The sequence below is a fragment of the Gobio gobio genome, assembly GCF_949357685.1.
Source record: "Gobio gobio genome assembly, chromosome: 21".
In the NCBI taxonomy this organism is placed as follows: Eukaryota; Metazoa; Chordata; class Actinopteri; order Cypriniformes; family Gobionidae; genus Gobio; species Gobio gobio.
The window spans coordinates 33,009,207-33,032,517 of NC_137117.1; the positions used below are offsets into that span (position 1 = coordinate 33,009,207).

General features: G+C 43.6%; 1 protein-coding gene across 1 annotated transcript in view; it reads left to right on the top strand.

Annotated features, from left to right (window-relative positions):
- The window catches only part of cntn3a.1 (contactin 3a, tandem duplicate 1), a 139,687-nt gene that overhangs the window by 77,064 nt on the left and 39,312 nt on the right, over nt 1-23,311 (top strand). The window contains exons 4-7 of the mRNA XM_079802329.1: nt 1,845-2,020; nt 15,722-15,817; nt 22,872-23,075; nt 23,166-23,268. Coding sequence (XP_079658455.1) covers nt 1,845-2,020; nt 15,722-15,817; nt 22,872-23,075; nt 23,166-23,268 — 579 coding nt within the window. The remainder of the gene's footprint in view (nt 1-1,844; nt 2,021-15,721; nt 15,818-22,871; nt 23,076-23,165; nt 23,269-23,311) is intronic.

Consider the following 23,311-nt stretch of genomic DNA (forward strand, 5'->3'; position numbering starts at 1 on the left):
CAGCCTTAGTGAACATATACTTCTTTCAAAAACATTAAATATAGAAATCTACATAAAAAAAATACAACCTACATTATTTTCTGATCAAATCAAAAACATTTATTCAAGTTCAGTTATAAAAAATTAAAAACAAACATTTCAAAGGAAACCCACCACTTTAAGGCTCTGACATCTGTCTAAAATGAATGGGAAAAAATAATAATTAATGTCTTTAAATGCTAGACTTTTTGAAAACAGTCTGCCCTTGGATTTCTGTACTTCTGTTCAGCTGATAAATTATACATTTGAATATTTTTCAGCACTCAGATAAAACTGAAAAGATTGAAATGTTTCTAACGGCACTATTTGGGCATTCACCTTCCTCGGTAGTCTGGAAAACATACTCAATGTATTCAGAATATAATATGTCTAGAGCATATAGTCCCTGAAAGAATTCCGTTCAGCTGAACCAATTTATTTCTTTTTTTTTTTTTTCTCTTAAAGTGCGTCATTGAATTTGAGTGACATGCAGAGCAAACAGTGAGCTGTTCTTGCAAATATATCTCCCAAGTCCCATGCATTCACTTGTGCAGCCGGTACAGATTTCTATCAGTAAAGGTCGTAGACGTGGCCTTTAGTGTGTGGGAGGGAAACGTGACCGCGTGGTATCTTTAGTTTTTTGTGTGTTATATTGATTTTGTTTGTACATATACCCAGACAGGTAATTGACATAGATAATGTCTTTGTCCACATTAAATCCAGATGGCCACTATAGTGCCCTTCTCTGTTTTCTCCTGTTTGTCAATTAAAAAGTCCCTTATTTGCTGTGGTATACACACTGCAGACTCATCTGTTCTCATTTGTATGTTACATTGACAGAGTGGTCTGTTTTTTTTCAATGATTACGATTCAATAATGAGGAAAGGCAGTGATTACGTTACTTGACTGTATTGATTAATGGTGTGATGACGTAAAGATGAGGCTTTTGTAGCAGTGGGTCTGAACTCATGTGCGTCTCTTGGGTTTTGTGGTTTCTGATGTCTTCGGGGTGACTGGACTGGACCATCGATCTGTTGTAAAAGTCATGTCTTTCTACTTAACAGCCTTTGCTGTTGTTAGTGTTTTTGTCACTTCGTGTCCATGAATGCTGAACACATTTTTTTAGATAGTTCAAAATGAATTAAATGTTCGTTCTTTTTTTGTTCATGTTTGATTTTGGATGATCATGGATTTTTATTTTATTTTATAAATGCTAAAAGAATGAAAGAGTTATTATTTGCATTTCAATATTGGGATTTCAAAACTTGCAAACATTTTGAATTAAAATAACATGAATAAAAAAATAAAACAGCTCATATGGGCTATCTAGTTTGACTTGAGGTTGGTGTTATTTTCACATTATTTTTATACTATAATAGTGTTTATTATTATTTAGGATTAGCTTTTATGTTCATATTTTCAACATTCAATTTAACTTTAGTTTAAGTTTTAGTAATTATGTTATGTGATTTTGTCATTTTTATTAATTTTTGGTTTCATATGTCTATTTACCCAGTTAGTCAAGTTTTTCATCTAATATTTTATTTTATTTTAGCTTTGTTTTAATTAACAATAATGATTTTATTAGTTTTAGTTAACAATAACAACACTGCTTGAGGTGGACAGTCAATATTACCTTTCACTGAACAGTTTTAAAAGGTCCAGGTTCTTTTTTGTATTCTGTTTGTGCCATATAAGTACCATATATATTACGAATATCAAACAAATATATCTCACCATCTTTTATTTCAAATAAGGAGGAAAATGTCTTCAAGTACTCCAAACTCTCTATTCACACTCTATTAACTTCCCCGTGTATTTTATAGGTGGAAAATGAACGACAGCTTCATTTCCCCTCAACCCGGCTCTCGATACAGCATCTCAGGAGGAAACCTTCGAATCAGCCAGCTCAATAAGGAAGAGGATGCTGGTATTTACCAATGTCTGGCTTCCAACTCTTTCGGGACCATCCTCAGCAGAGAAGCCAGTCTTCACATTGCTTGTAAGTCATTTCTCTTCCTAAAAACTCAAGCACCTATGATGCTTGGTTAGTCTTTTCCACATCATTTGAGGTGCTTTTAGTGGATTTTTGTTACACCTTTGTGGACTGCAGACACATTGTACCTTAAAGTTGGTACAGTGAATACTGCATGGGTTCTGAATGTAGTCAGAGTTAATATTGCGAGCAGCCCTGCGGAGAGCAGATGATCCATATCGCATAAAAACGGCTTGTTAATGATGACTCAAATTAACCGTAAACTGAGGGTTTGTATTTCTGGAATTACAAAGAATTTTCTCTGCAGCTTAGGGTAAAAATTGCCCTTGATCTTCAGAGATTATGAATGCTAAACATATTGTTCTAAATTTCTCAACAGTTTCTTTAAAACATTTATGAACAGATCAATCAAACCACGACCCGAGGTAGCCAAAAATGCATGTGACCACATTGGAGTTCTAGTATAAATGTTAATGCGTCCTGGGCAAAGCGAAAAGATCATCTACTCACTTGTTACTCTAAAACAAGGGTTTATGCACTAAAACACAAGACTTTGTGGAACTTTTCCGATTTGTCTGACATCAACATTCAGTGACATACTGTAGATCATATGAAGCACGCACATCCAAAGTACAATATATATGATCTTGACTAAAATAATTAAGATGTCATGTTTGCGATGAGAATTAATTGTGACCCGTGCTGGCAAAAGGAGTCGGAATGCGCATAGTGACGGGTTAATTTCGATCTACAGGCCAAACAAGTGAAAGCTTTTGATTTTGGACTATTTTGGGGTTTTCACAAAAATTTGTTTATTAAAGGGTTAGTTCACCCAAAAATGAAAATTCTGACATTAATTACTTACCCTCATGTCGTTCGACACCCGTAAGACCTCCGTTCATCTTCGGAACACAAATGAAGATATTTTAGTTGAAATCCGATGGCTCAGAAAGGCCTCCATTGGCACAATGCACTTTACACTCTCAAGACCCATAAAAGGTACTAAAGACGTCGTTACAAAGTCCATCTCACTACAGTGGTTCTACAATAACTTTATGAAGCGAATAGTAGAATAGAATAGTCTTTGTGCGCAAAAAAATCTAAATAACGACTTATTTAGTGATGACCGATTTCAAAACACTGCATCATGAAGCTTCGAAGCGTTATGAATCAGCGAGTCGAATCATGATTCGGATCGCGTGTCAAACCGCCAAACTGCTGAAATCACGTGACTTTGGTGATCTAAACCGCTGAATCCTATAGATATTTGGTTTTGACTTGGTGTGTGTCAAATGTGGTGTTATTACCAGGGATTTTAAGATATGGTTGCCAGGTGATTTAGTTTTGGAACCTTTAGAAAAATTGTACTCTATTATTCTCAAAATTTACTTTGCTGACTTTCGACTTCAAACTGGTATAGCTCATCATTTATTTGTCCGATTCAAACAAACCATACATCATTTTGAAGGGATTTAATAGAGAATTTGAAAATAACAATAACTTTTTTAAATTTGCTCATTGTGATTAATTTTGCCAGCACGGGTCACAATTATTAAAGCATTTTTGAAACCAGTAGTTTGTGTCACAGAAGATACATCTGAGACATCAGGTGTAAACCACTTGTGATCCAATCACTCAAAACAGATTTTAATGCCAGGTCTAAATACGCAGGGTCTAATGACAACACTGTAAAAAAAAATCAGGTCTCCAATTGAAAATTTTCTATAGTGACCGATCACATCAAAATTTTTTAGTTTGCCAAATTTAATTAAATTGCATCAATTCACAGAAATTCAATTTGACCAACTGAAAAATTTAGATGTGATCGGTCACAAGAAAATTTTCAATTGAAGACCTGATTTTTTTACATTGAATGATATTATATGACCCCATTAATGTAGGATGTGTGCCTGAAGCCGAATACCTTATTCGGAAAGGCACAAGTAAGGGCTTCAAAAAGAATAACGGATAACAAATAATTCTGTCGATTTATATGCAACGTCTCGTTCCCATTCTCAGGGAACCGGTTTATATACATATGTTTCATGGCCCTTGTTTACCTGTTTTCTCTTTGTGATGTCTGCTGGATCTCTGGTGGCAAGGTGAACTTGGTGCTTCTCTTTTGCATGGCTACAGCTGGCTCATCTGTAGCAAAGATGCCCTGTGATGGATGTGAGACTGAGTTTAGGAACCCGTTTCCTGCTGTCAAACTCAGTGTGATCTTTAAAACGGCTCTGGCTTCTGTAATATTATGTGTGGAGTGAAGGTGAAATGCATGCAGGAGCTCAAGCTTTATGTGTTATACATTTTTTCTCTCAATTGCCTGGACTTAACCTGCTGTGACTTCCAAATTGATCGCTCTCTTATTGTCCAGGGCCTGTAAAGCAGCAGGGGAGGTTGATCTGAGACCTTCCTCTGAGTCTCACTCTTAGTATAACTTAACCAATGGTGTACATTTAAGAGATTGAGTTTATTAGTACGTTTATTGAATTAGTTATATTGTATCATATTATTATTAGTTATATTGAAGACAAAAGGTTGTTAACCACATCTGAATACTATAACAAATTTATGGTAAAAAAAAAAAAAAAAATCGGCAGCTGTGGTTGCCAAAAAAAAAAAAAGAGAGACCCAAAACTAGGCCAAAAACTAACTCAAGTTACTTCAATTTCATGCACAATAGTGAATGTGATTTTGTGTACAACAGAAAACACCTTTCATGAACAAAGTGCATCCATCATGTCACAAAATTGTTTTTTGTCCATAACGAAATATATAGCATGGGCTGTTGCCAAGGGTTAAATTGGGCCAGAACGGCATTGAGCCACCTTCAAAAATAAAAAAAGAAAGAAAAATACTGGGGGGCTTGGTAGTATGTGCACATGGCATATATATATATATATATATATATATATATATATATATATATATATATATATATATATATATATATATATATATATATATATATAGCCAAAAGTTGAAGGCAATCTTCTAGAAGGTCTGGCTCGCCGTCTCCGTTCTAATTCATCCCAAAGGTGTTCTATCGGGTTGAGGTCAGGTCTCTGTGGTCAGTCAAGTTCCTCCACACCAAACTCGTTCATCCATGTCTTTATGGACCTTGTTTTGTGACCTCATGTCATGTTGGAACAGGAAGGTGCCATCCCCAAACTGTTCCCACAAAGTTGGGAGCATGGAATTGTCCAAAATGTCTGGTATGCTGAATCATTAAGAGTTCCTTTCAACCCCTGAAAAACAACCCCCAGCACTTAAGTTGCTGTTGTTCCCAATCGCTTCCACTTTGTTATAATACCACTAATAGTTGACCGTGGAATATTTAGTAGTGAGGAAATTTCACAAATGGACTTACTACTGTTACATGTAGACAGGAGGCAGACACAGGTGTTAACAGGAATGGTAGTTTATTGACCACAGTAGAGCATGGGAAGTCGGGAGTTCAGGATCTCATTGACCTTGTAGGCCGTACCGTCCTCCAGGATGAGTGGAAGGGGGGGTTCGGCGGGAACTACGTCAGGTCCTGTGGGGGAAACAGAGGGATGGTGAGCTTTGAGTAGTGAAACATGGAAAGTAGGATGAATACGATACCCTTGTGGCAGACGGAGTTGTTATGTGACCGGGTTGACCTGCTTGATGATGGGGAACGGGCCAATTAACCTGGGACTCAGCTTTTTGCAAGGCAGACGCATTCTGATGTCTCGGGTAGAAAGCCACACTAACTGACCAGGTTGGAAGACTGGGGTTTCAGAACGCAGAAGATCCGCGACCATCCTGCGTCTGCGCTGGGCCCGCTGCAACTGATGGTGAGCTGAGTCCCAGACCCTCTCGCTCTCTCGGAACCAGTAGTCCACAGCAGGAACGTCGGAGGGTTCCCCATCCCAGGGGAACAGTGGAGGTTGGAAGCCGAGTACGCATTGGAATGGGGTGAGTCCAGTGGTCGACTGCTTCAGGGAGTTTTGGGCGTACTCGGCCCAACCTAGGAACTGGTTCCAAGAGTCCTGGTGGTCATGACAGAAGGTACGTAGGAAGCGGCCAATTTCCTGTACCTTCCTTTCCGTCTGCCCGTTCGACTGTGGATGGTACCCCGACGTCAGGCTAACGGCCACACCTAGGAGCGAGAAGAACGATCTCCATACTCGGGATATGAACTGGGGACCTCGGTCAGATACAATATCTTCAGGTACTCGGAAGTATCTAAAAACCTGATTAAAGAGTGTTTCAGCTGTTTCCATGGCAGTAGGCAGACCTGGGAGTGGGATCAGACGACATGACTTGGATAACCGATCTACTACCACTAGGATGGTGGTATTACCGTCTGAGACCGGCAGGTCAGTGATGAAATCTACTCCTAGGTGTGACCATGGGCGTTCTGGAACGGGCAGAGGAAGGAGCTTACCAGCTGGAAGATGACATGGAGACTTGGAAATGGCACACTCCCTACAGCCCTGCACGTACCTTCTGACATCCTTTGCCATCCCTGGCCACCAGAAGCGTTCTTTTAGCAACGAGAGGGTTTCATTGACCCCCGGGTGACCAGTACCGAGTGAAGTGTGAGCCGAGTGAATGGTGGGAGTGCGTCGTGTCCGAGTGAGGTACAGCAAGCCAGGTGGACAGCCCGGCGGAGGGTTCGTGGAGGCATTGGAGGAGGGAATGGTTTCTTCGGACCAGGTAATAGGACTTACAATGAGGGAGCTTGGAATAATGGGTTCTGGTTCTTCGATCTGTTCGTCAGGGGCATGAAGACGGGATAGAGCATCAGCTTTAAGATTCTTGGTACCGGGACGATAGGAGATGGTGTAATTGAAGCGGGAGAAGAACAGGGCCCAACGGGCTTGTCTGGGGTTTAGTCTCTTGGCTGATCGAAGATACTCAAGGTTTTTGTGATCAGTAAGCACCAGGAACGCATGTTTGGCTCCCTCCAACCAATGCCTCCACTCTTCCAAGGCAAGCTTGACTGCGAGAAGTTCCCTGTCACCGATGGAGTAGTTGACCTCCGCCGGGCTGAGCTTGCGGGAGAAGGCGCATGGGTGGAGTCTACTTGGCGTCCCCTGCTGCTGAGACAACACCGCTCCCACTCCGGTTGTGGAGGCGTCCACCTCCACGACGAAGGGCTTTTCCGGTTCTGGATGGACTAGGAGGGGAGCGGTGGTGAAGGCTTTCTTAAGGTGGCAGAAGGCGTTGGTGGCTGCCGGGGTCCAGGACAGAGACTTGGGCTTGTTGCGTAACATACTGGTGAGTGGATGAGTGATGGAACTGTAACCTTTGATGAATCGTCGATAGAAATTGGAGAAACCTAGGAAGCACTGGAGTTCTTTTAAAGTGGTGGGTTCTGGCCAGGTTGTGATGGATTCCACCTTCCTCTCGTCCATCCGGATGCCACTGTGATCAATGTGGTTTCCCAGGAAGGAAACTGAAGATTGGTGGAAAGAACACTTTTCGGCCTTGAGGAATAGATGGTACTGACGTAGACGGTTGAGGACCTCTGCAACGTGTTGGCAATGTTCGGCCTGGCTCCGGGAGCAGATGAGGATGTCGTCGATGTAGACTAGGACGAATCGATGGAGAAACTCCCGGAGCACCTCATAGATGAAATCCTGGAATACAGAGGGGGCGTTTACCAATCCATACGGCATGACGAGGTATTCATAGTGACCAGTAGGGGTAATGAAGGCAGTCTTCCAATCGTCCCCCTCACGTATCCGGATGAGGTTATACGCGCTGCGGAGGTCCAACTTGGTGAACACAGTGGCACCACGGAGGTGTTCGAGGGCTGCTGGGACGAGAGGAAGGGGATATCTGAACTTAACTGTGATCTTGTTGAGGGAACGATAATCGATGCATGGCCGCAAGCCTCCGTCCTTTTTTGCCACGAAGAAGAAGCTGGACGCAGCAGGGGAAGTAGACGGCCTGATGTAACCTTGGTCGAGGGCTTCCTGGATGTATTCCTCCATGGCCTTCTCCTCCGGGATGGATAGTGGGTATATCTTACCCCTTGGTACTGGTTCACCCGGAAGCAGGTCGATGGCACAGTCCCATGGCCGGTGTGGAGGCTGCTTGGAAGCCCGTTGCGGGCAGAAGACATCGCTGAAGGGGGCGTAACACTTAGGAACATCAACAGAGCGTTGTTCAACTGGACTTTCGATGGATGTGGCACAAAGAGTCAGATCAGGCAGAGATGAGGATGGAAGAGGAAGTTCAGTCAGACATTGTGAGAAGCAAGTGTCGCCCCACTTCAGGATTTCGCCCGTTTTCCAGGAGATGGTAGGGTTGTGCTGCTCCAACCAGGGGCACCCCAGAACCACGTCAGCGGTGGAATCCTCCAGAACCAGCATGTGAGCCTCTTCCCGATGTAAAAGCCCAACCTGGAGAGTGACTGGTCCAGCCACGGTACGGACATGCTTGCGACTAAGGGGTCTTCCGGTTATTGAGCTGATCCTGTAGGTGGTCGGAGACGGAGTGGTCTTGAAGCGTAACTGGCGGCAGATGGCACCAGAGAGGAAGTTGCCGGCTGACCCCGAGTCGATGAGCGCGACCACTGAAAGGGAGACATTGGCGGCAGTAAGGGTGACGACAGTGGTGAGTGGTTTCATTTTATGATCAGCAGGAATAATGGCACTCACCATGGGTCGTGGAGGTCGGGTGGGGCATGCAGCTATGACATGCCCAGGTTCACCACAATACAGACAGAGACGTAGGGTCAGACGACGGCGGCGTTCTTCAGGGGTTAGTCGGGAGTTCTCTAACTCCATGGGTTCGTGGGCTGGTTCTGGGGAGCTGACGGGTTCGGATCGGCGGAAGGGCACGTTGAAGGGATACTGGTCCTGGTGCTCTTGAATGCACGCCTGCATGCGAGTGGCACAGCGAATGGAATGCTGGATGAACTTCTCAAGGCCGATGGAGTCCTCGCATGCAGCGAGATGCAGCCGTACCCGAGGTTCCAATCCTTGCCGAAATGTAGTTATCAGCGCCTGTTCATTCCAACCGCTGACTGCTGCAAGCGTTCTGAATTGCAAAGCATAATCGTAAATAGACAGGGATCCCTGTTTCAAATTATAAAGTTTCTCACCAGCTGACGAATCTGTGATAGGCTTCCCAAACACCTCCCGGAAGTGGGAAATGAACGCTGTATATGATTGCGTTACCGCACCCTGTTGTGACCAGATGGAATCGGCCCACATCAATGCTTTGCCGCTGAGCTGAGAGATAATGAAGGCTATCTTGGAAGTGTCGCTCGGGTACAAGTGCGGCTGCATCTCCAGGACCAGTGTACATTGCAGCAGGAAACCACTGCAATTCTCCGCCGATCCTGAGTAGGGCGCCGGTTTGGCCATGGGACTAGCATACGGAGGTAGTGAAGAAGGGTTGTTGACAGATGGGTTGGTGTTCGCTGGTACAGGTGAATGGACAGTAACTGGAGTGGGTTGTGGAGGAAATGTGCGCCGAAGCGCATCTACCAATTCCTGGAAGGAATCCGGTTGGCTCATACTGGGTCTCGTTTATGGTCCGGTCTTCTGTTACATGTAGACAGGAGGCAGACACAGGTGTTAACAGGAATGGTAGTTTATTGACCACAGTAGAGCATGGGAAGTGGAGCAGGTGAGTTAAGCGGTTGATGGTAGTTAGGAAGGTGATATGAGTGAGAGAGTTACTGTCTTTTGCATAGAAGGTAGAATGACGCTGGAGCCTGGAGATTGCTGGAGATTGGAGATCGCTGGAGACTGGAGATCGCTGGAGGTCAGAGGGACGGACAGGAACACACCCACACAGCAGACAGGAAACACGGAAGGAGGGATGCACGCTGGAGACAGGTAGTATCGATAGGCGAGTCCTTGAGGTAAGCATAGGTAGCAGTATATGCGAACGAGACCGGACGTGGAGTGCTGTGTGCGTGTGTACGTACCTTCTTATAGTGCTGGTGATGAGTGCCATGATGAGGTGCAGGTGATGGTGATCAGTACTCTGGGGATGGAGTGCGCTGTGATTGGTGAAGGGTGGAACCTGACGTGTCTGTGACAACTACACAGGTGGCAACCTATCACGGTACCACGCTTGAATTCACTGAGCTCCTGAGAGCGACCCATTCTTTCACAAATGTTTGTAGAAGCATCTGCATGCCTAGTGCTTGATTTTGTACATCTGTGGCCATGGAAGTGATTGGAACACCTGAATTCAATGATTTGGTGGGGTGTCCCAATACTTTTGGCAATATAGTGTATAATACCAGACAGGTGTTGCAGCCATAGTTGCATTTAAAGTTAGCTAAATGTATCACTCTATATGGTGTATACACAAAATTCAAATATGTGTAAAATTGCAAGGTATATTTTTGTTCTCTTTTTGCTGGATTACTTTGCCAATGCTAAAAATATCCATGTTAGCTCAGTATGTTCTACTAGCCATTAATGCTAGCTTGATTCGTTATTTTAAGCACTCTTAGTCTTGGTGCAGTGTAGCCATTTATTCTTCTTTCGCTTAATCATGGTGATCTTTTGTGCTTTTCTGCTTCATTTGGTTTGACATCTGTATCTAATCTGTATCTATGGTTGCTAGCAAGCTGCAGTAGTTAAAATTCTTCACAAGCCAGTGATTCCCTGGTGAATGTGCTCAATAATATGAGGCACATATGTGTGTATCTGCATATTTTATTATGGTACACTATTTTCATAATTCATTCTGTCGTGATGATTCGCTTACAACCTGGAAATGGCTTGTATAAAAACTCAAGGCAAAAGAGGAAGATTTTATGGTACAGTAGATGCTTTTTTTGACCGTTTTTAAATAATTTTGTTTATGGTGGAAAGGCAAGGCTATTGCTGTTGAGCCATAATGGCTCATGCTTTCTACATTAGCCAATAACTGCTCTGAATGTTAAAGGTAGATGTTTATTTGAAGAATAGAACATGTTGGACTGATGAATTTAAAGCATTAAAGTGTTAAATCGATAAAGCTGCACCGCATTTCCACAGCTACCCTGGACTGGACAAATATAGGACAGAACACATATTTTGTTTATTTAACCCAGCATAATGGGTTGATTAATTTTTAAAACTAGCATATTTTTTTACTTCATACATGAATTAATGTCTATGGATTAACCTTTTTTAAAATACACAACCACTGTTTGCATGATATTTTACAGTATAGCATATTTTATGTTGTTTTTACATATACATATTGCCTACATTTAAGGTCATTTAACAAATGCTAGAAGGAATAATTAAACATTTAGAAGTAATTCAAGTGTAATCGACCAGTCTCTATTGTCAGTGTACAGTTTTAAGAACACACATTAACATCCTAAGTATTTATATTCAGTATCCTTTTGAGTAAAATCATTAAATGTTATGCAAGGGATCAGGCGTTTCAATCACGCAAAAAGACTGACATGACACTCGTTTAGGTGACTAATATCGCGCCACTGTATGTTGCATAAAATTAAACGATACATGGCAAAATAACGAATTTATAGATACAATAAATGTACACAAACCTGTATTTTACCAAAGACATGAACCAATTAGACGGAGCTGCAATGCTCTCTCCTGAAGAGGTCACAAAAAAACCTGCAAAAACACAACCCCTGGGTTGGTATGTCTGACCAAGGATCTGGGTAACACAAAAACTACCCAAACACTGAAAAAATAACCCCCCAAAATGACCCAAAAATTACCTCAACCCAGGATTTGGGCAGAAAAAATAACCCAAGATTTTGTATAAAGAATCTCCTGTGTGGCCCACTAAAGTTCATGGACTTAGCCCTATATATGTTTGGTGTCTAGAGACAGAAGAGGACAATATGAAGGACTAAAGCTTCTTCTGGGTGCAGATAGAAATTCTGGTCATTTCAAAATATTGTTTGCAAGCCTAACCTTCAGAATGGCTCCTAGAACAAAGCTGAATTTAATTTGGAAATTGTGTCAATTTGAGTGACATTTTGCCAAGAAACACTAAAAAAAAATTCCTGTAGGATTTATATTTTCACTCAGAAATTGCTAGTATATATTTCATCTCATATGACATCTCAGTCATGTTGAACGTACATCACCTTTCAGTTCAGTTAAATGTGTCACCTATGAGACATTGCAGTTGAATGTGTTTTGAGTGCATGTTAAATCTTATTCTCTACTTTGAAACTGATTTAGTCATAGTCTATTTACAGTAAAGATAGGCTTTTTTAAACAAGAGTAGTGCCAGAGTGCTATTAAATGAGATGCCTGAATAATAATGGAAAAAATAAATACTTTTACTGCTGCATATTCCGTCTGCCTAAGGCAGTGCTAGTTTAGTCTGCAGATTATGGCTCTTATAAATTACAATGAATGTATAAACCAAAAAATGGCCTCCAGTGGCCAAAAACTCTGTTACCAAATGTACATATTTTATTGCAGTATTTCTTTGGAGTTTGAACTTCTCAGATCATGTTAAGGGTGTTTAAAAGAGATACCATCCCAATTAACAAAGCTTACTCATCTCACATACACATTTATTAGATGCTTTCCAAAAATCACTTTCCTATACACATAACTGCAACAGAAATATCCCATCAGCAGCATTGGCCTGTGTACTATTGATTTAATTGATTTCCAGAAGCATGCAAAGTAATGTTTAGATTTCATTACACTTAAATATGTTGTTTAATTAGTGTTAATTTGTTGTACATTTATAATAGTTGAAGTGTTGAAGAAACATTACGGTACATTTAACTTCTTGTTTTTTGCACATTCTTTGCCGAATTATTATGCAGATGCTAGAAAAAGCACTTTCCTTCACTCTGTCTTTTACAGGTCACAAATCCATTACTTTCAATACAATACTGTATTCAATCTCTGCAGCTTCACAAGGGCTTACAGTGTTTACTTTGCCGAAAGCAATAAATAGAACACAACGTATAGTTGATAACTGAGAAGCCAATTAGAGGCAGTGGAGTGTGTCTTTCTCTTGATGAATGCTTTATATGTACAGTATCCGAAGGAGCAGATGATTTTATTGCGTATGTATAGCAGAGAGCTGTCGGTTTATTTATTTTGGCCTCATAGAAATGTCTTGTAAGGACTCTTTAATGAGATATTATGTGAACTGAAAAATTTGTCGACTGCACAGTCTGGAAGAAAACTTTTCTCGATGTGAGTAGTTCAGTGGAACTTACGTGCAAAGCACAAAAAGTACCCTCTCTTACCAGAGATATGCTTTAAGGCCTGATCAAACCACTACTTTTGCGGATGGTGTCGAAATAGTTGGAGTCACGGAGGCGTGCGGGGATTGTTGTGTTTTGAGTGGATGTGTTGTTCATGCATATTCCGTTTGAATTTGCCGTTCTCTAGACACAACCCCCTCACTGAATTCAGTGCAGGTGCGGCACACACAAACTCCATCAACTTCAATTCTGTTTGTTCCCTTCACAGAAAAAAATCTTGATATTCACAAATGAAAGTATGCAGTCTATTGTTTTATTTGTTGGTTTATTTTTCATATATTTTTATCCTTGTGGGTTTTAAAAGCAATCAAGGAGAAAAGCATTGTTTCAATTGAATAATTTACACAAAAATTAACAATTATCTGATCATTCACATTCATTCTAAACCTATACAATTTATTCTGTTGAACACAAAAGGATAATTTAGGCACAATGTTCATGCCAAGGTAACACTTTATTTTAATGGGGTCCTATAAAGTCTCTGATATCCCCAGAGTGTGTATGCCAAGTTTTAGCTCAAAATACCCCACAGACAATTTTTTAAAGCGTGTTAAAATTGTCACTTTTTAGAGTGAGCAAGAACACAGTTTTTGTGTGTGACCCTTTAAATGCAAATGAGAAACTGTCAGAAACTGTTCAGCCTTTTATGTTCAAACTGGAGTCAAACAATGATGGAGAGACTCAAGAAGAAGTGACAACATGTAGAAAGCAACAGGACGTTTCTGAATGATTAGTTGATGAATTTATGTAGCTGATGTGGAGTTTACTATCTTCAAGTCATCGATTTGCATATTCTGTCATGATGGTCTATAAATCGCTCATGTGGGAACTGTTGTAAAATGCACAGGGCCAGAGAATATATGCTGCATGAAGATAGAACAGGTATAGTTTAGTTTAATTACGGTTATAACTTATGTTGTCATCTTCATTTTATGGCATGCTATTGCATTTGTGTTAGGTACTGTATTGCAATAAATGTGAAAAGACGGGGAATGCAACAGCCGAATAGGGATGCGACATCAATGGGGATGATGTCACTAACCCATGAAGAAGCTTGTTGTAGTCCCTACCAGCCGTTTGTTGTAGTCCATAAAAAGCGATTTCAGTAAAATAAAATATCTCCCTTTGCTTTGAATTTGAGCATCTTAACTTTGCAGATATTTTTTATGCTCAAACACCAACATTACACACTAACTAAAGTAAAAAAAAAAAAGAGAAATCGTAATCAATCCCCCCTTTAAGGTGACAAAGTTAGACATTACTAGGCACATAGGGCCAGATTTACTAAAAGCTTGCACCAGCACAAACCCTCTTTTGGCGTTAAAAAACTACTGTCAGGATTTACTAAAGACACGCATTGTTAAATTTGTGCTGTAAAGGCATGGGCACAAAATTTATGGGAGGAGAGAATTTAAATTAATCATGCAGGATGATTTACAACGGTTTGCGCTCGTCAATTTACGGGTGTTTTGCGCCATTATTTACCTACCAAAAAAAGCGTGTCTTAAACCAGACACTAACAGGTTGCACTGGTCATTATGGAAATGATCTGCTTGGTTCTTTATTCATTAATTTACATGTCGTCAATATATCACGTCCAGAACTGTCCACTCCCATCGGCGCATTTATGGAAATGCGCTATCACGCTAATTTGCCCTGTTTAGTAAATCTGGCCCTTACTACAGTAATGACAGTAAATTACACATAATTGCAGGTAAATAACCCTAACCATAACTCTATAGTACATGTAGTTAATTAATATTAGTACTTATTTGAGTAAGTACAAAAGTAACTACGTCACCTTAAAATAAAGTGTAACCAAATAAAAAAAGACAAAAAAGCATCATAAATGTAGTCTTAACACTATTCCAAATATTCCAAAGCCACAGAATAGTTTTTTTCATGAAGAACAGACTGAAAATCTAATCTTTAGATTTGCGCAATTTTAGTAAGTTGTGTGCATCGTGATCAGTTTTGAGACACGCAAGAACTGGTGACATTTGACATAATTGGTATTTTAATTTAGGCAAACATGAATGAGATTTAAGAGCTGCTGCACTCAATGATCAGTATATAGCTTCAGTGTAAGCTTAAGTAAGTACATATATGGAGCTTTTTATCATCTTTGCAGATTGACAGCTCCTGATCATCATTCATTCATTGTGTGGAAAAGAGCAGCGGGAGCATTTTACATAACATCTCCTTTTGTGTTCCTTAGAAGAAAGAAAGTTTATAGCATCATGAGGGCAAGTTCATGTTTTGGGGAACTATTTTTGTGGAAAGTAGATTCCAAACTTTATGATTAACTGTATGTTTAAAATGGCAAAAAATGTAAAATGCAGTCAATATAATTGTTATTAAAGTAAAGACTACTCAGGCTATCAAACAAGCGATTGTTTTATGGGGTTAGGTTTAAATTGTGACTATTCAATTCTTATATATAACCATTATTTCTTATTTCCATCTTTTCTGTCTGACCTTTGTTTGTCGAATAGATCTGGATGAATTTAAAACCCAGAGAAGAAGTCCAGTGAGTGTCAGAGAGGGGCAAGGTGTGGTTCTTCTCTGTGGGCCGCCAGCGCATATGGGAGGTGAGGCGTTTTATTGTCTATTATTGGCTGACTGATTTGAGTTTTATCAGTGGATATTGAGAAAACAGGACAGACATGGTCAATGTAATGACAAAATGTATTACATAGCTCTCTGGAATACTAGATTCTGATTAGTGAGTTGCAGGATTTTTAAACCTAATATTTTCCATGACTGACCAATAAACTACATTTTCTACATAGGTGTGATACTGTTATACAATGTTCATGTCACATGAATCACTCACTTTCCTTCTCATATAATAAAATCATTTCCACACGCATTAATATTTCATATCTATTTATTTATTTTCTAAGAAGCGGTGTAATAGCTGGATTATGAACACCCAGCCAGTCATTATTGCTAAATAAATCCTTTTATTGTTTAACAAGGCCTGGGTTTATTTTGTGACAATGACTGACTGACTGTACATTACCAATTGCATGCATTATATAATTCAGTTTAATGATAGAAAATGAGACAAACTTTGACTTATGCCAGTACTAAATGCCTGCCACTATAGAATGACAAAGAAAGAAAAAAAGATGAATGACGATTTTATATGTTTAATAATATTCTCACACATTCAGATATATATATATATGTGCAGATGTTACCTGTTAGCAAAGTGTGATCAGAGGGACTTTGTACTGTACAGTTTCTACTGTTTGTTCCTATTAACTGCCACTCCCTCCAACTAGCAATTAGAGTAATTATCTCACAGCATAAAGGCTTTTTTACCCCCACTGCCCTTATAACAGCATAAACACATATTACCTCCTTTTTTCTGCACCTGATTTAGTTCCCTTAAGTGGCACACTACAGAGCACAAGTTGTGCTCTGCAAGGCAAAGCTTTTGCTTTTTTCCCATTAACTCAGTGAATGGCCACACTTACAAAACCCCAAAAAAGACTGATTACTCAACCTTTTCTTACGCCATCATTCAGATTTTTGACATTCTTAAGCACAGAACATGTTGAACTCGCAAAGAACTTTGAAAAAACAGGGCACTTTCAAAAGGACCAACAGCAATGATTGATATGTAAAATGAGGTCAACTATGTTTATTTGCTGAAAATTGAGACAGATTATTAGTAGTGTCATTTGCCTATAAGTAAAATGTCTTTAAGCTGTCAAATGTAAGGTAATGTTTCCAACAGACATGTTTTGGATGTTTAAGTGGTCTATCCTCGGCTACTCACTTCTAAACAAAAAGCTTTGCCTGAGATGAAAAGTAGTTAGCGTAGCTGTGCTGCATTTGCCTGTCCCCTGCTGTCTTGATTACTATGTTTAGTGTTGGGCTGAACACTTCAGACCTTATTGCTTTAATGGAGCCAGACCTTTTAAAACTTAAAGAAGGCTGACATCACTTTTTTTTTTTTTATGTGGATCCATAAGGGGGGAAAAACAGGACATTACCTGAGTTCCCTTTCGTTCAGTCACTACGACATAACGTTAGTGACTAACAAATGGGGGTTTCGCTTAGAAGCCTATCAACTTCGAGTTTAGAGAAAACGGCCAATAGCGTGCCAATGCCATGGGGCATGCGGAATTTGCATACGTAACTCCGCCTCAACGAGTGCGTATATAAGGAAGTACGTGGCAATATCGCATTATGTTTTTGCTTTCGGAGCCAAGAGGACCTGTTCACTCCTACAGCCTTCTGATACTTGTCAGCTTCTTCGAGACGAGCAGCTTTCCAGTCGGTGTTGGTGTGACGGCGCGTTCCAGTGATCGCATAATTCCTGCCGGCTGATCTGCGCAGTGGTCTGTCTGACAGCTGGTGTGTGTTTCCCTGGGCGCTTCGGCATCGACTGCAAAGTTTCCTCTCACAAAAGAGCTTGCACGTGACACGTCCTTTTCAGGATGTTTCGTCCGTGCACTTCTGGGTGCGGTAGATCTCTTCTGCCTTTCGACGGGCACGAGCGCTGCGTGACGTGTTTGGGCTTTCAGCACGCTCAGGCAGCGCTCGTGGATGACTCATGTTCTCTCTGCGGGAACATGGCCATCTCGGTGCTACGATCGAGACTCCGTGAACTCCGTGCTGATGCCGAAGCGAGAGTCCCCTCTGTCACCCCCCAATCTGCGGTCTCCCCCGGAGGGGGCACTTTGGCTGGTGGCCAGGGTGATCTGAGGGTGACGGTGTGGAACAAAGCTCCGACGCTAGTTCCTCGGCCCACACCCCCCTCTCATGCACCTGACCCAGCCCGTGCTCAGTCGTCTACATCGGGGCCGGCTCCTGCTGTCCCGACTGTGGCGTTTGGCGTGGCGGAGGACGAAGAGATGTCTATCGCCGCATCACAAGGTGGGCTGGAGTCATCTGAGGATGATGATTCGGCTGTGGTGCCACCCTCGGGTGCGCCAGCATTGCCCGAGTCGGACCCAGAATTGACAGCCATGCTGTCTCGGGCCGCCGCAGCGCTTGGGTTGGAGTGGAACCCTCCGCCTCAGCCTGAGCGTTCACGGTTGGACGATTTGTTTTTGGGGGCGGCGTGCTCGGACACCCGTCCGACCACTCCTCCAATACCTTTCTTCCCCGAGGTGCATGAAGAGATCGCGCGTTCCTGGAAGTCCCCGTTGTCTTCCCGCGAACGTTTGGCGAACTCTTCCGCCTTCACCTCCCTCGATGGAGCCGCGGCTCATGGGTACACTGGGGTCCCCCCAGTCGAACGTTCTGTTGCCATGCAACTGTGTCCGAGCGCTTCGTCCTGGCGTGGTGACCCAAAACACCCCTCCAAGGCCTGTAGGTTTTCGTCATCCCTGGTGGCGAAGTCCTATAGAGCTGCGGGGCAGGCCGCTGCTTCTTTGCATACCATGGCAACTCTTCAGGCTTACCAAGCCAAGTTGCTGTGTGATATGCATGAGGGGGGGGCTGACCCAGGACTCAGCAATGAGTTGCGTGCCGCCACCGACCTCGCTCTCCGGGCGACGAAGGTGACCGCACGCTCCCTGGGTCAGGTGATGTCCACAAATGTGGTCCAGGAGCGACACCTATGGCTCACCCTGGCCGATATGCGTGACGCTGAGCGAACCCGTTTCCTCAACGCCCCCATATCCCAGGATGGGCTATTCAGCGGGGCGGTCGAGAGCTTCGCCCAACAGTTCTCGGCCGCTCAGAAGCAGACTGAGGCTATAAAATACATACTGCCCCGGCGGTCAGCTGCTGCCTCCACCCCACCGCCCGCGCAGTTGCCTCAGCCTGCTCGCCGCCGAGGGTGCCCTCCTGCGGCTCCCTCTACCTCTGCGCCACCCAAGCAGCAGCCTCCACCCGGGCCGCGCAGAGGCAGCCGCAGGAAGGCGTCCCAGTCCGCTCCAGCCCCACAGCCCGCGAAAAAACGCCAGGCTAAGCGGTGCTCCTGATGCGGACGGCTCAGGGATGGGCAGTTCTTCCCAGGAGACGGCAGCAGGGCCGCTCCTTCCCCCGGTGGAGGGCCGGGGGAGAATCTTTTGTTCAGCTGCTGGCCCCCGGGTCAGCAGCACCCTAATGTGGTTAAAGAAAGAACTGACAACCCCATCCCTGAGCCCCCAGAGATCGGTGACGGCAGTGCGCGCCACCCTCGGTTCTCGCCACTCTCGTCCCTCTCTGTCGCCAGCCCCCTGGCAGAGCAGACCCCAGTGGAACGTGCGTCCTTCCTGGTCTCCTCTGTCAGGGCGCAGCCGTTAACCATGCCCCGACCCCGGGACGCCCAACAGCCTCCCCTGTCCGGGCCGGTAACGCTGCCTCGCTGCCCCACCCTGGGTACGTCTGCCGTCCGTATGACCCCGTTGGTGCAGTCTCTGGAAGCGTGGCTTCAGCTTCCGGGGCTGTCCCGCTGGGTTGCGCGGACCGCCAAGCTCGGCTACGCGATTCAGTTCGCGCAGGCTCCTCCCCGTTACAGGGGAGTCCGCTATACCGTGACCGGGGCCCATGCCCCCGTCATGCGTGCGGAGATTGCCACTCTACTGGCGAAGGGTGCGATCGAGCCTGTCCCTCCGGCCGAAATGAAGTCGGGGTTCTACAGCCCCTACTTCATTGTACCCAAGAAAACCGGTGGGTTACGACCAATCCTGGACCTTCGCATCTTGAACCGATCCCTTCACCGGCTTCCGTTCAATATGTTGACTGCGAAACGCCTTTTCGAATGCGTTCGTCCTCACGATTGGTTTGCAGCGATCGACCTGAAGGACGCCTACTTCCATGTCTACTTCGTAGGCCTGCCACCTACGGTGGTCGCCACCATCACTTCCGCTAGGGCAGAGTCCACTCGGCATGCCTATGCGTTGAAGTGGAACCTCTTCGTCACCTGGTGCTCTTCCCGCCAAGAAGACCCCTGGAAATGCCCGATCGGGTCCGTGCTTGAGTTTCTCCAAGAGGGGCTGGAGCGAAGGCTGTCTCCCTCCACCCTCAAAGTATATGTGGCCGCAATATCTGCCCACCACGATCTCTTGGGGAACAAAAAGGTAAGTCAGCACGACCTGGTCATCAGGTTCCTGAGGGGAGCGAGGAGACTGAATCCTCCTCGCTCTCCTCTCGTACCGTCTTGGGACCTCGCAGTAGTGTTAAGTGCTCTGCAGAGGCCTCCCTTTGAGCCTTTGCGGTCGGTTGATATTAAGTTCCTGTCTATGAAGACGGCTCTGCTGACCGCATTGGCCTCAGTTAAGAGGGTCGGGGACCTGCAGGCATTTTCGGTTGACGAAGCGTGCCTGGAGTTCGGGCCGGCTAACTCTCACGTGATCCTGAGACCCCGGCCTGGATGTGTGCCCAAGGTTCCCACCACTCCGTTTAAGGACCAGGTGGTGAACCTGCAAGCGCTGCCTTTGGAGGAGGCAGACCCAGCCTTGCCATTGCTCTGTCCAGTATGCGCCCTCCGCGCCTACGTAGACATGACGCAGTGTTTCAGGACCTCAGACCAGCTCTTTGTCTGTTATGGTGGAGAGCGGAAGGGAAGTGCTCTCTCAAAGCAAAGGCTGTCTCACTGGATAGTGGACACCATTGTTTTGGCTTACCAGCAGCAAGGTCGACCATGTCCCCTTGGTGTGAGGGCACACTCCACTAGGAGTGTGGCCTCCTCTTGGGCTTTAGCGCATGGCGCCTCGCTAGCAGACATCTGCAGAGCTGCAGGCTGGGCGACACCTAACACATTCGCCAGATTCTACAATCTCCGAGTGGAGCCAGTGTCCGACTATGTACTCGCCCCCCCGAGGGGCCGGTGATGGACCAGGCTCAGGTGTCTTCGCTTGCTCGCCATTCCACTCCACGGACTGGATACGTGCGATTTTTTTCCTCAGGTGAGCTCCCCGAGAGCCCTGAGCTCCTCCAGCACTGTCGACGCCGACATCAGTTCAGTCTGCCCTTTCGAGCCCAGACCCTCATTTCCGGCGACCCCCACATGTGTATTTCACCGTAAGTCTCCGCAGTGAGCTGGTTTCTTCCCTTGGCGTGTCCCCGCCACCCCTAGGGTAAAAAATCCACCTTCGGCTGGTACCCTAGAGATCTTCCATATGCAGCCCTTTGCGGGTCATATGTGTCTCTTAAGTCCTCCCCACGGGTAGGCATCTTGGCATTCCCTCACTGGGATATGCTTCCCAGTGTACCTTGGTATTCCTGTGTTAAGTGGGAGTCCTTCGTCCGTATTAGTCTTACGACAGGGTATTCACACTTACGCAGGGCGCTGGAAGACAGCTGAGTGGCGGGATTATATTGGGACCCCCATTCGTTAGTCACTAACGTTACGTCGTAGTGACTGAACGAAAGGGAACGTCTCGGTTACGGATGTAACCCTCGTTCCCTGAGGAGGGAACGGAGACGTAACGTCCCGTTGCCACTTCAGCTGTGCTACCTGGAACGCAGGAGTTCAGTCTTGGCTCCTCAAGCAGGTAACATAATGCGATATTGCCACGTACTTCCTTATATACTCACGCGGTGAGGCGGAGTTACGTATGCAAATTCCGCATGCCCCATGGCATTGGCAAGCCATTGGCTGTTTTCTCTAAACTCGAAGTTGATAGGCTTCTAAGCGAAACCCCCATTCGTTAGTCACTAACGTTACGTCTCCGTTCCCTCCTCAGGGAACGAGGGTTACATCCGTAACCGAGACGTTCCTTTTGACAAAGCTCTGACACTTGTACTGATAGACTCAAGTCTTTCTTATTTTATTTTTTATTTTGAAAGATAGATAAAAAGAAAGATGCTTGAGTATTCATACTGTAAATTAATTTAAAAAGTTTTTATTGTTTCCCTATGGATGGATGGATACCTTTATCCAGGCCATGTGAATTACAGGAAAGGGAAGACAATTATATGTAATTTATATTTCATGTATAAAAACATATTTTATATTGCTTGAAATACATTTACTGTGTTTGCAATGACAATTTTCTTGATTTACTAAATAGATTATTTAGCTATTTCATACTTGGATTGGCAAAACACTGGCAAATCTTACTAGTTAAGTAAGATTTACTGGTAAGACTTTACAATAAGATCCCGTTAGCTAATATTAGTTAACATTTTTGTTACAGTTAATGTTGATAAATAAAAATACAACTATTTGCTCAGGTTCATTAAATAATATTAACAGATTTTGATAGTAAATGTTGAAATTACCATCAGCTAATATAAGATAAATTCTTTGGAAGTATTTTACATTTTTTTTGTTCATTTTAACTAATGTAGTTATCTAATGTTAACAAATAAAACCTTATTGTAAAGTGTTAGCAAATTAGGTAATGTTGTATTCTGCACGAGCGAGCCGAGGGCCTGAGGCAATAATCAAATATACTCTTCTAGATTTTCATCTCTCTCTCAAGTAGCATTGAGTCTGACTCATTTTAGTAAATCGGTTTGTATGGATGGTTCATTTCAATGATTCCATTTTGATTCCAGTTATCGCTCAATAGGTTAGCAAAAAGTCCAAGCACTGCATTTTACATAGTGTTATCAGCCATGATCAGGATTGTGTGGGTTTACTCACACCACTGGGTTTCTGAAATGGATTAATATTAAATTCAATAAACATTTTTGAAACCAGGCAATGTGGTGCAGTACAGCTAGTTTCACCTCTTGTCTTTCCTACAGAGTTGACCTTTTCTTGGATCTTCAACGAATATCCCTCATTTGTGAAGCAGGACACGCGGCGCTTTGTGTCACAGAAAACAGGCAACCTGTACATCGCTAAAGTGGAGCCGTCAGACGTGGGAAACTACACTTGTGTCGTGACGAACACTGTGACCCAAAGCAGAGTGCAGGGACCTCCCACGCCACTTATACTCCGCAGTGACGGTGATGGTCTTAGCATATGTATTCAGCTCGTACAAAAGGACTTGGTTTGTGGTTTTAAACTAATATGATCACTTTTTTTCTATGTTTCAGGCATTATGGGAGAATATGAGCCAAAAATTGAGGTCCAATTTCCTGAAGTCTTGGCTGTTGCCAAGGGGTTGACGGTCAAATTGGAGTGCTTCGCCTTGGGAAAGTAAATATTACAGTTGATACTCTATTAATAGCCTACTTACATA